The sequence below is a fragment of the Ovis aries genome, chromosome X, assembly GCF_016772045.2.
Source record: "Ovis aries strain OAR_USU_Benz2616 breed Rambouillet chromosome X, ARS-UI_Ramb_v3.0, whole genome shotgun sequence".
In the NCBI taxonomy this organism is placed as follows: domain Eukaryota; kingdom Metazoa; phylum Chordata; class Mammalia; order Artiodactyla; family Bovidae; genus Ovis; species Ovis aries.
In genome coordinates, this window is record NC_056080.1 from 16,839,785 (window position 1) to 16,853,878 (window position 14,094).

Genomic DNA, 14,094 nt, shown 5'->3' on the forward strand with positions numbered 1-14,094 from the left:
TTTGTCTATAAAATGTCCTTGAGTTCATTCTGAGGACAGCCTTAACGTGAAACTTTGGAGAGTATTTGCTGCCTAATAATACATATTGGAAAACTGAAATTATATTTAGAGATATGTGGGAGCTACCAAAAGTAGATGAGGACTCCAACTAATTTGAGCCAAATTGAATATTGCTAATTAAATGATTGTCAAGTACTAGTTGAAGAACCATATTATTTATATAAAAATCCCATTGAAATCAGTTGATATTTAGTCAACATGTAGAATTTACAGATTTTTGTACATTTTCAAGACTTTTCCTTGACATTCAAAATAGTTACAGTTGCATAAATTATTCAAATTAGCTAACATAAGAAAAAATAATTTATCATGGGTATATAAAGATTATCCTCAAGTTTCTCCACCTAGCACAAGTTTTTCCTCTCTCATACTTGTATGAAAGAAAGATTGGTATCCTTCCCTTCCCAACAAGCTACCAAAAAGATCTAAATGAAGTTTCCTGATATGATTCTTCAGTTTTTATGAAAGGAAATGAGATAAATAAAATATTGACTTATTGATACAATGACTCACTATCCTAGAAGCATACTCTGTTTTATGTTAAAAGTGCTTTAGAGTGTTTGTTAAAAGTTTTATATTACTACTATAGTACTATGACATTCTAGAATTTCTTTCCTTGGTTTTTCAGATATTGTATTTTGGCTTTTGCTTCTTAAGATTTAGATAATTTATGTTTGAAATGAAAGAAAATATGGTTTCTTAATCTGTCATATGTAATTTGACTTGAGGCTATAGATATTCAGGTAAATACATAAAGCTTTTTTGGGGGATACGTAGATTTTATATCTAGCCTGTTAGCACCAGTAGTACTCCAAAAGCCCTCTGGTAAACTCATACCTTGAAAGATAGCTATAAATCCCTCAATTCATGAAAAAAATGCTTTGAGGGAGATACCTGTCATAAAGCTTCATAAACAAAGGATACAAATAGATTCAAGTAAATAATCCAATAAAGCTTAGCATAATCTTAGCTGTTTTGACTCTGTGCAATCAGAACAGGTTAAATATTAAATGTTTGCTGTTTAAGAAGACACATAAGTCAGTTGTACATTTTAAGAGACTGAACTCAAAAAATGAATCAGTACAACTTGTTGACATTCAAAGAGCTAAAGGATAATTACCTAGGAAATACATTTCTTGGGAGCGTTTCATTCTCCAGGTGCGTGCTAACTCATCAGATGTGTGTGCTGCTATTAGGGTTTATTAAGCTATTAATAATCAACATATATATCTGGATGTAAATAGATTTCAAATCAGTATATACTAACTAAATTGTTATTAAACTGATGGCTTTATTTGTTTACATTTATTTACTTGTGTTCTGAATTTCTACTTTGATATCCGTAATTCCTTTTTTTCAGCCTCACTTTTGTCCATGTGGTATTTTCAAATTCCTTAAATACCCAAATACGCTTTAAATCTTGAATCTGTTCAAAATAGTTTGGAAATTATTAAAACTTATTCCTTCAGTTGCCAAGATAATCTCTCCCTTTGCTTTTCAGAGCTCCCTATGGCAAGTCCGTAGATATGTGGTCAGTTGGCTGTATTCTTGGGGAGCTTAGTGATGGACAGCCTTTATTTCCTGGAGAAAGTGAAATTGACCAACTTTTTACCATTCAGAAGGTGCTAGGACCACTTCCATCTGAGCAGATGAAGCTCTTCTATAGTAATCCTCGCTTCCACGGGCTCCGGGTAAGAGGCTTTGCTAAAACCCAAATGGAATCAGTACAGTAGTATTTAAATCATTGTTCATTGTACAATGAAATGCTAAGCTATCCATTGAATACTTTTTCCTTTTCCATTATGGTGTTTATAATCCCCATTATAATATTTTATTTTTGAATTTTATAGAGTATTTGTGAATTTTAAAAAGTCTAAATTTGAAAGTGGGAACTGTTAATATTTTTCTCATCTGTTCCAGTTTTTCAAACTCTTTTTTAAGTGTATGCATTATTGTAAACTTCAGTTATCTCAGAATGTTTCTTTATGCAAAATACTTAGCATCCTCAAAAGACTGAGAAATGTATAAATGGCTACTGCTTATTTGAGCAAACATTTATAGTGATTTGAGGAAGATTATGAATACTCATATTAAAGGTGCTGTTCTAGTGAGAATGACCTGTTTAGCGAAACATCATATCTTTTCAAACTAGGGTTTGGTCTTGGGCAGCCTTTTCTAGACTTGCTAACTTTGTGCTAAACTTGATTTCAGAAAATATGCTAAAAAGAGTCTTAAAGTATAAACTTTCCACAAGTGAGGGACATCTTACTGGAGTGGCCACTTATAGGTTGCTTCTCTGTTCCATCTACCCCCAAAGCTATTTTTTCCATTTTCAACTACCCTGTTTGGGCCAACATGCCAGTTGGTGGCCTTTGTGGGAACTATAAAATAAGCTCCCCACCATTTCTTTTCTTTCTCTTAAATGCATAATTCTCAAACCATGTTTTCTTGACGTTTACAGAGCACTTTGTTTTTTTCCTTTGACTTTCTGGCCTCAATTCATTTCACTTTGAAGAGCACCTCTCCTCACACATGAACGCCCAACACAGTATCCCTCCTGCTAGGCTCAATGAGTGTGGAAGAAAGAATGGAACAGAAGTGCAAACATTTCTTTCATCCCCTTCCTGCTTTCGCTCTCTTCCAAATCTGTCTGAGTTACCTCAAGCAAGTTTCTCTTTTCTCCTTTTACTTTTGCTTTTGTAAGCCGAAAAAGAGCCAAATTATGACAGTTAATTAGGGTATAACAGTTATTGAACATTTGTCATACTAGATATTGAAAACACGAAAATAAATAGGACTTGCCCTCAGTCCAGCACAAAGGAAAATCTATTCAGAAATAAAGCAAATTCACTGCAGATGGTGACTGCAGCCATGAAATTAACAGACCCTTGCTCCTTGGAAGAAAAGCTATGACAAACCCAGACAGCATATTCAAAAGCAGAGACATCACTTTGCTGAAAAAGGTCCCTATAGTCAAAGCTATGTTTTTTCCAGTAGTCATGTATGGACAGAGGATGAGATGGTTGGACATGGGTTTGGGTGGACTCCGGGAGTTGGTGATGGACAGGGAGGCCTGGTGTGCTGTGGTTCATGGTGTCACAGAGTCGGACATGACTGAGCAACTGAACTGAACTGAACATGTGTGGATATGAGAGTTGGACCATAAAGAAGACTGAGCATCAAAGAACTAATACTTTGAAAATGTGGTGCTGGAGAAGACTCTGAGAGTCCCTTGGACTGCAGGGAGATCAAACCAGTCAATCCTAAAGGAAATCATCCTGAATATTCTTTGAAAGGACTGATGCTGAAGCTCCAATACTTTGACCACCTGATCCAAAGAGCTGACTCATTGGAAAAGATCCTGATGCTGGGAAAGGGGGCAGCAGAAGATGAGATGGTTAGACAGCATCACCAACTCAGTAGACATGAATTAGAGCAAACTCCAGGAGATAGTGAAGGACAGGGGAGCCTGGCATGCTACAGTCCATGGGGTTGCACAGAGCTGGACATGACTTAGTGACTTAACAACAATAACAACAGAAATAAAGAGAGCCATAACTAATAAATTCCTGTCTCAATGAGAATACATCCAAACTCCTTCCCATCAGACCTTGCCTGTTCTGGGCCCTTCTAGCTCTCTGACTTCAGCTCATATGTCTCTCCATTCCCATCCCTTTCCAGACTTTCAGCACACTTAACCCTTATTTTTCTTTAACTTCCATAAACATCCCCAAGTTGTTCTAGCTCCATGAGATTGGGACTTGAGCATCCTTTTCCCGGGAAAGTGCTTCCCTTGCATGGCCCCTTCTCATTTTATAAATCTCATCTCCAAGAACACCTCCTTTTTCTGACCTGCCAACAAACTTCCCCCACCTCCTTCTTGGTCTCTCCTATAGCATTTTTCTTTTTCCATCATAGCACTTATAACAGAATGAAATTATTGTGTTTATTTTTAAATTATGAACTGTTAGAAATCATCTGTTTTATTGCTGCATTTCTAACATCTAGCCCAGTCTAGCACATGTAGTAGGGACTCGAATATTTGAATGATCTCTTGAACCAGAAATCTGCATAATCAGCAATCAAGCTCAACTATTTCCCTCTCTCCATCTCTAATTGCTTCTTTCACTCGTACCACTTTTTACCTGAACAGCCACTCCCAAACTGATTTCTCTGAGTTTTTCTCTTCATTGCAGTCTTCACATTACTTTTAGAATCTTCCTGCGAATTGTACATTTAATTCTGTCTTCTTTATGTTAAAAACCTCTACACATAGCTTATTCGGTTTTAACTCCTTGCTGCTGGGGCTGCTAAGTCGCTTCAGTCATGTCCAACTCTGTGCAACTCCAGAGACGGCAGCCCACCAGGCTCCCCCGTCCCTGGGATTCTCCAGGTAAGAATGCTGGAGTGGGTTGCCATTTCCTTCTCCAATGCATGAAAGTGAAGTCTCTCAGTTGTGTCCAACTCTTCGCCACCCCATGGGCGGCAGCCTACCAGGCTCCTCCGTCCATGGGATTTTCCAGGCAAGAGTACTGGAGTGGGGTGCCATTGCCTTAACCCCTTGATCCTAGCCCTGCAGCCTTGTCTCCCAACTTTTCCTACCCCCTGCCCTACAACCACATTGACCTTGTCACCATTTCCTTGTTGCTTCTACAATGCTGCATTTTCCTATAATTCTCCCAATATTCACCCCACTTCCTGGAAAGCTCTCCATCCTCCCTCCCCCAGATTCAGGTCAAGTGTCCTCCTTCCATGAAGTCTTGTAGACTTCTCCAGGGGGAATGGTTACCTCCCCCTTGTGTGCTCCTGCAGCACTCTGGTAGCACACATAGCAGTCTCTTTTAAATAGCTATTTGACAGAACATTGTAAATCCATACTATACTTCAGGTTTTTTTAATTGTAATAAAAAATTTTTATAAAGCTGTTTGAAAATATGTATCCTCACTGGACTAATGGATTCCTTAAAGAAATGAGCTCTCATGGCCACAATTATATTCACAACACACCTAGAGTTGCTCTTACTAGGTTGAATAGTATTAAATGATTAAATATTTGAACTGGAGCATCAAGCTTGGTCTTCTGGCTGCCTTATTCTTTGCCTGGTTAAAGAGGCTTTAAACTGCATTCTCTGAAGAGAGTATAAACAGATCTGCCACTTGTAAACTAGCTGAAGAATTAAGACTTTTGTGCATAAAATAATTAGAAAACAATACAATTTATAATAAAGCATAGTATATAATAAAATACTACATTCTTTACTACATTGTACTGTTCTCTAATACATCTAAATATAGTTGTGACCTTGAGAATACTAAAGATTCTGGAAAGTTGGCTGGATTCACTTGGAATGATTTATAGAGGATTTACAGTTTGAAATATATATTGAAGAATGAATAGCGTTTGGATTAGATAGGCCAAACAAAGGAGATCTTTTCCTCCTTTGTCTATGGTCCTATTTGTTCACAGACCTCCTCACTAAATAATATTATCTGTAAAATACTAGACAGTCCATGATGGCACTGTCTGTAAATATCCTTTGGAGAAATTGCTGCTTCCTTGACACTGATTTTTATAGACCTTAATGTTTTTGTGTTGTAGTCTGAAAGTGTTTGTGGTATTTTAACTAAGTTAGTACAATCTTTTTGGAGGTTTAACCACATCTTTTGTGGGAAGAGTCTTCTTTTATCGTTTACTTGAGAATGTCTGAGATGTTCTCAGCTAAGCATACAGGGTGTGTGAATGGTGGCTACTGTGAAACATGGACTCACCAGTAACCAGTCCAGTGTGATTTGTATTTTGCTTCAGTGTGTAGAGATTAGAAAATCACCAAGATGTTGGTCTAATAATATGCATTATTTTGAAAAAATAGCAATTGCTATCCCATAATATAGGGCATAGACTCTGGAGTTAGGCTGCTGGGGTTCAAAGCCAGACTCTACATTTACTATTTGAATGACTTTGGGCAGTTTCTTGTGCCTGTCTTTCTTCGTGTGTAAAATTATGATAACAGAAGTACCACCTAATGGGATTGTTATGAAGATTAGACATTATAGCTGCAGTTCATGGGGTTGCGTAGAGTTGTACATGACTAAACAATAACAAAATGCCCAGACCAGTGGCTGAAGCATAGTAAGTGCTCAGTAAAGAGGCACTCTTACTGTGTCACATTGGCCACGTGAATAAGAAAAAAAGGGAAGAAGAAACAAACTACTGATTGACATATACTTTAAACTTCTGTGCTTGAGTTTTGATTTGTCAGATTACCTCACGCAAGAATGGTGTCTTTCATTCAAAAGACATAAATTAATTTTTTAAGAGTTTATGTGGTCATTTAAAAATCATATTTCTAATACCTTTTGACTTTGGGCATTAATTTTCTTATTGATGAAATGTTACTTTTGGCAGAAAAGGAGGAGAGGATATTTGGTAGCATAAGATAGACCTCATAAGCACAATATTAATTAAAATCTAGTATAAAGTCTTTTATCACAGCATGACAGGTGTCTCTCTCTGGGATAATATTTAATGCTCCAATAACATCCAGAGGAAACTCTGTACCTCCTTTAGGAAAGGTGCCCATGTTTAGAAAGAATGTGGGTTTGGATCACTGAGTGCAAATACTAGTTTTACTGCTTTTTAGTTATGTAACCTGCCTTGAACCGTTTATTTCAGTTTTGTGATCATCACGTTCTTCATCTCTGAAATAAGTGGTGAAATAATTGCTGAAATACCTTGCATAGCATCACTTCCCTCAGAAATGTGTTTTAGGTTATTGCCTGTGTGTCTGTGTTAAGTTCATGTTACTCCTTCTATGTCCTCTATCTAGGAGGTGCTGTCCTACTTTTCTCTGTCCTCACATTTTTTCTCATCTTTCAAAAGCTAGTTCAGATGTTATCTATATATGGATTCTTCTACAGCTGCAGAGCACCTTGGCCTCTCCTTTTGCTGAGCTTCAACTAGAATTTATGGCTACTCAGTTTTGCACTGATTGCTTTCTCAACAAGACTGAGGGTTGTTTACATGCAAGGTTTTGGTCTTACCCATATTCTGTATCTCCTGCTGTACCTAACACCGTGACACTGTGTGGGGATGAAGTCTTAATACCTTGTTTGAATTTTTCTACATTACTACTCCTCTCATCCACTTATTTAGAATGTTTAGAGATTTTCGGCTTTGAAATCTTCTTATATTGGTATAAAGGAAATACATATTAAAAGCAAACTAGCCCTCCCATTGGGAGGGAATACATGGCATTAGACTCTAATATTTTACCATCCACTTAGATATTGTGAAATGTGAGTTGGCAGAGGGAACGACAGAGCATCTGAATAAACTTGACCCTTTCCCCTCATTTCATTTAAAAATGCATTTGTTAATTTAGGAGCCTGTTTGCCCTCTGTTCCAACTTACATAAAGTAAGAAATTTAAAACAGGTCATTCAAAGAGTATATTAAAAGCAATAATAGAACGTGTGTCTGAATTCATTATTTTTACTTCTGTAGCCTTTCAGGTACTAGCCTTTTCTTTTTCATTCTCTAATGTTCAGAAGTAAATTATATGTTTTTGTGAAAAAGGTATAAGAATTGTCTGTATAAGCAGACAAATTCTGTATGAATTGTATTATAATGGAATTATCTGTTTAAGGCAATACTGTATAAACTGAGTAGTTTCAAATGTTAATATTTTTATATTTTGTTTTATTTTACATGCTTCAGTGTTGTCTGATTAGATTTAAGTTTCACTTGTGAGTTTTCCTGTTATTTAACACTCAGTCCTATTATGGCAACCCACTCCAGTACTCTTGCCTGGAAAATCCCATGGATGGAAGAGCCTGGTAGGCTACAGTCCATGGAGTTGCAAAGAGTTGGACATGACTGAGTGACTTCACCTGTTAATCCCAAGCTCAATATATAGACACCAAAATTTATGTGAAATAAATTTAACTTTGGCACTAGGGCACTACCTCTGCTCCTCTGCTACCTCCCCCAACACTCAAAGCACGTGTACACACATACCCTTCCCCGTGTGCTAATACTCCTGCCATGTTGTTGTTACAGTTTCCAGCTGTTAACCATCCTCAGTCATTGGAGAGAAGATACCTTGGAATTTTAAACAGCGTTTTACTTGACTTAATGAAGGTGGGACAAGTTGATGTGTTATCTATACGAAATGTCTTTTGGTTTGTGATTTCTCTTGTGTCTATATGTGACCATAGCCTGCTTTTATGAATTAAATGTTTTGTTAACAGGTGTGTAGTATGTAGTGTAGTGGTGAATAGTGGAGGACTGTGTCCTCTGAAGAGGCGTGCAATTCATTTAAAATCACAACAGTATCTGGTATTAAAACATTCTGTCTAGACAGGACTATGAGATACCTAAATTAGATTGCTAAAATGGACAGAATAATAACAATCTAAATATAAATAGTAAGGAAATCATTAAAATTTTTTCATCATTTTAGCTATTCAGGCGTAATGTTTTGTTTTGTTTTCTTAGCTTCATTGGGTCTTAGTTGCAGCATGTAGGATCTGATTCCTTGGCTAGGAATCGAACCCAGCTCCCTGAGTTAGGAATGTGTAGTCTCATCCAGTGGACCACCAGGGAAGTCCTCAGGCATCATGTTTTAAAAACAAATCTTAAAATGAATGTTGAAAGAAAAAAGATTCTAACATTTTTTGCGTATTCAAGGCCTCCCATAAGATTATTTTATCAGTGAACATAATTCTGCTCTTAGGTGATTTCTCTCTCGCTGGCTTTTCATTTGACAACTGCAAAATCACTGCTGCTACCATGCCAGAATGTTCCTCCTCCTGCTGGTGTCCCTGTCCAGAAGGTCTCAATGCTCTGGACTGCTGAAAATGTTCTCACAATTTTTTATTCAAGCTTTTCTACCGAAGTAGATGGTTAGCCCCTTCAGTAAGAACTGCTTTTTCACATTTCTCCAGCTTTCAGTGCAGCCAGTATTAAGTTATTTGATAGTAGCAGACCTTCAAAAGATACTTGTTAATGGATCAATTTTATGTCAATTCAGTCAACTGTCAGAAACATAGGAGTTTACACTGCACAGAGCCTTTAAAGGCATACTTAGCACAGTTGGAAGTTGCTGTGCAGCACTCTCAGAACTTTGCTCTGCTTTAAAACTGTGTTAATCTGTGTTCCATGGAACACTGTGTAAATAGGTGTGGGGGCAGAGGTGAGGGAGGGGGGTGTAGCCTTTGGAAAAGGCCACATAGGATATAACCTTTCTTAGAGATTCACAATGTTCATTAACTTATAAAGGCTTTCAGAAATCTCACAGTAAAGTATTTCCCGAATTTAATTAAATACTAAATAAATACTTTAAAAAAAATGCTACAGCACTTGTGTTGTTCTGAACACAGATTGAGAGATGCTATTTTAAAAAAAAAGTCCTCAGGCTCTTTAAGATTAATTAGGCATAAATTATTTCTTAAATCAGTTGGATTATGTCAATCTGTTCTTACACACAGTCAATATTTATTTATCAGGGCTTTAATTATTTGGTAACTTAAAATGTAAATAGAGTAAAATAGAACTGAAATATAATTTCATGTTTTCTGCCTTTTGTCTCTTCTAGTTAAAAATAACTGAACTTCTTTTGTTAAATCATTACCAAATGTAATTACCCAGTGTCAAATGTGGTACCTGGTAAATACTAACACAGATAAAAATATGACAATAATCTGAACTGTTATGCATTTACATCAGTTTGAAGGTTGAACAGTTGAACTGTCATTCACTTAATATACTTACCATTGGGACTTCCCTGGCAGCCCACTGCCAATATTCACCTTCCAATACAGAGGTTGTGGGTTTGATATCTGGGAACTTGTCCTATGCAAGGGATAATGGATATATGCCATGATTTCAGGTGTACATCAAAGCATTAATTATAATAGTGCAAAGTGCAGCCATCTAGACATCCAACAATAAATCATTAAATAAATCATACCACTAACTTCCATGTAGTCACTTAAAACATGTAAAGTTCTTTGTTGCATCATTGTTCATGATAATAAAAGAAGGAAAACAGTGCTACTTAGGGTAGCATTACCTGTAGGTAATCGATAGACCTAAGATAGTATATAGAATTACTGATATGGAATGATCTCTTAAGATCTACTGTTGAGTGGAAAGAAGACTCAAGTGCAGACTATTGTGTGTATGTGTGTTTGAATAGAATAAAAAGAGCAGATAGAGATATGCACAAAGTACCTGTGGAAGGATTCACAGGACACATGTACAATGGGCTGCCTCCTCCAGAAAGGAGGACAAGAGAAAAACGAAAAGTGTATATTTTTTGATATGAATGTGTACTTATTTAAAAATATATTTTAGGGAATGCCCTGACAATCCAGTGGTTAAGACTCCGCACTTTCACTACCAAGGGCTTGGGTTTGATCCCTAGTCAGGGAACTAAGATCCCACAAGCTGCGTGGTACAGCCAAAAGTAAAATTTAAGAATACATTTTAAATATTTAAATTATGTTGTAAAAATGTTCTTAATTAGGAAGTGAAAGGTACAGTATACAAAACTTGTGTGTAATATAAGCCAGATTTTGTAAAAGACAAAAATATATACATGATATTTTTTAAAGGTCTGGAAGGGCATATTCCCAGAGGACAGCAATGGTAAGATTATGAGTGATTTAGACAGTCCTTTAAAAAAAATTTTTTTTAGACTAAACTGTGTTTACTAGATATTCTGCAATGACCATGCATTTCTTCTATAGGGAAAAGAAATGTGGTTTTTATTACAATTTAAATTTGACTTTGTGATGTTCTTTCCAATCCTAACTTTATTTCCTAAGAATTTACTGAAGTTGGACCCAGCTGACAGATACTTGACAGAACAGTGTTTGAATCACCCTACATTCCAAACCCAGAGGCTTTTGGATCGCTCCCCTTCAAGGTCAGCAAAAAGAAAACCTTACCATGTGGAAAGCAGCACTTTGTCTAATAGGTAAATATTCCCTTTTAAGGAAATACAGATGCAGTATTGGTCTTAAAAGTAGGTGGAGGAGGTGGCTGCTCAAATGATGCAATTAGAGAAAAGAAGGAAACCCCTCCTTATTCAAAAATATCTTCCTTATGCTTATTGCATGATTCAGAACCACAATTAAAAAGTTGTGTGGGTCTTAAATACCTTATCTTTTACAAGATTTTCCCCGGGGAAACCTATGCATTCCCTGGGAAAGGTAGCATGATTTAGCAACAAAGGGAAGTTTCTAGCCTCATGAGCTTGAAGATCCTGTGTGCATGGGACAAGGGTGATCCACAGAGGAAGAAGGATGGGTGAGGGCAAAGGGATTCCTGAAGGGAGAGGACGATGCCAAACACAGGACGATGGGAAGGCACCTAGGACATCCTTTGTAACAGAACTGAATAGTTCTGGCTTAATAGCAGGGGCTCGTGTTTTTGTTGCTCTTGTCTTTTAATCATTAAGTTGAGAAAACTAGTTTTTCATAAGAATAAGAATATATAAATAGTAAAATCAGTTTGCTAGGTAGTGATTAAAATTGATGCTTTCTGATGTAATTTTCAGCATAATCTTTAAAAAGCCCTGTATTTCCTGTGGGGTAGGAGATTGGGGAGGGGGCTCAAGGAACTGGACCCTGCGATCAGGTTCTCTCTCCAAAAGCAACATTCCTTACTTCTTTGGCTGCATTTTCAGGGGCAGTGTCCTTCCTGTTCCAGGAAGCTGGTCTTGTCATCTAGAATTGCTTAAATTTGGAAGATAGGAAATCGTTTCTCTTGTCTACTATTGGAGGAAATTGTTTCTCTTATCTACTATTGGAGAAATAGAAAACAATAATTCTTTTGCTTTCCTAATATAAGTTATTTTTTTCCCTTGTGCCCCCTTTCTCTCCACATAGAACAATTGTTCTTAACCAACTGTAATTTTGTAAGCTTAAGACCTGGTATTTTTTAGATCTGTGAGTACAGCTATAAATAAGCACTAACCATTTACCCTGTATTTTTTCTGCTTAACCACAACGGTGTGATTGTGTTTTATAGCTGTTTACTCTCTTTAAAATGACTGGTTTGGTTATTGTTTCCCTCACATCATATAAACCATTCTTACCTGTTTGTTTTTTTTTTTTTCAAGGAGGCCTAGGAGGAGATTCAAATTCTGTTTCACTAAGTTGGTGTTCACTTTGTTGTCCATTTCCATGAGATCAGTGCACTAAGGCAAGGGCCAGTATTCATCATATGGTTGCTCCTTTGAGTTCAAGAGCATCACATTTATGCCCGTGACTTATCTGAGGTCACTCCCAGTTCAGGTGCTTTTGTCTCCCTTCTACGTTGATTGTCACCTGTCTCTTCTAGTTTATATTTGCAAAGAATAAGGATCTCAGTGATAGAAAGTTCAGTAGACTGATGATGAAGATTTGTGCTATAGTGGTTGGCAGTGTAACCATACCATAAAAGGAGGCCTGTGTCTTCATCCTCTAATAACTCACTTGAGAGAGATACCCAGTGGGGTCCAAGGCTCTCCTTGGGAGCCCTCTTTAGGGATCTGTCAAGGAGGATGTGTGTGGTTGTGAGGATGTGGTTCATGTGGTCTTTGAGGAGTCCTACCAAATCCCCTTTTGAAGCAGACAAGGATAGAAATTGTAAGCAAATAAAAATCTCTGGAAGAATTTGTTTTCAGGTCTTGACAATATATTGAATATATTAAAGAAAAAGTCCTAAATGATTTATCTAGGAAAGAAACCATTAGCTCAGTTTACATGTATCTGGAAATATTTCCACTCGACGCTTGTCTGTGGTCCACATATCCTCCATGGAATCCCTTGTAGACGCTAATTCTTCATAGACCATGGCTCTGTTGGACTTCCTAGCACCCTTGTAGAGATGTTCAGGGCACCATGTCGTGTTGGATGCCCTGCCTTGTCCCTGAGACAGCAAGTATCCTCATACACGTGTCCTCACGCACCCTGTCTCTGTAGGAGAGGCAGTGGACTCTGCATTACCTAGTCCTTGCCTAAGTCTCCTTCAGACTTTTCTGAGGTTCTGCTCACCTTGGACATGGTGGGATGGTGCTTCATCCTGCCACACACTGCCCTCTCACCAGGCCTGCTTGGCCAGTCTTCCCCATAAAAGTATAGTTTTGTATCTTTGATGTTTGCTTTGAAAAGTTATTTTAACTGGAGATTAGCCGTCTATCTATCCATCCTACCAACCATTAAGAAGGGTTAATATATAAAATCTCAAGTGGTTAGCGGTTTAACATGGATTCCTTCCAGTTGTGTGTCAGAGAGATCTATGGGATTTCCGTAATAGTAGTTTTTTTTTTTAATTGAAGGATAATTGGTTTCCAATGTTTTCTTGGTTTCTGCCATACATCAACATGAATCACCATAGGCATACATGTGTCCCCTCTGTTGAACCTGCCTCCCACCCCTCTATGTTGTTACAGAGCTCTGGTTTGAGTTCCCTGAGTCATACAGCAAATTTTTACTGGCTGTCTATTTTACGTGTGGTAGTGTATATGTTTCTATTCTGCGCTCTCTGTTTGTCCCACCATCTCCTTTCCTCTTGTGCCCACAAGTCTGTTCTCTGTGTCTGCATCTCCATTGCTGCTCTGCAAATAGGTTCATCAGTGCCATCTTTCTAGATTCCATATGTATGCATTAATATTCAATTTTTTTTTCTTTCTGACTTACTTCACTCTGTATAATAGGTTCTAGGTTCATCCACCTCATTAGAACTGACTCAGATGTGTTCCTTTTTATAGCTAATATTCCATTGTATATATGTACCACAGCTTCTTTATCTATTCATCTGTTGGTGAACATCTAGGTTGCTTCCATGTCCTAACTATTGTAAATAGTGCTGAGGTGAACATGGAGGTATATGTGTCTTTTTCAGTTATGGTTTTCTAAGGGTATATGCCCAGTAGTGGGATTGTTGGGTCATATAGTAATTTTATTCCTAGCTTTTTAAGGAATCTCCATACATCTTCCATAGTGGCTGTATCAATTTACATTCCTACCAACAGTGCAAGAGGAT

The 14,094-nt window shown here is 37.3% G+C and overlaps 1 protein-coding gene across 2 annotated transcripts in view; it reads left to right on the plus strand.

Annotated features, from left to right (window-relative positions):
* The window catches only part of CDKL5 (cyclin dependent kinase like 5), a 185,359-nt gene that overhangs the window by 137,141 nt on the left and 34,124 nt on the right, over positions 1 to 14,094 (plus strand). For both annotated transcript variants that reach the window (XM_027962883.3, XM_060407647.1), the window contains exons 9-11: positions 1,562 to 1,751; positions 8,119 to 8,199; positions 10,890 to 11,041. In XM_027962883.3, coding sequence (XP_027818684.1) covers positions 1,562 to 1,751; positions 8,119 to 8,199; positions 10,890 to 11,041 — 423 coding nt within the window. The remainder of the gene's footprint in view (positions 1 to 1,561; positions 1,752 to 8,118; positions 8,200 to 10,889; positions 11,042 to 14,094) is intronic.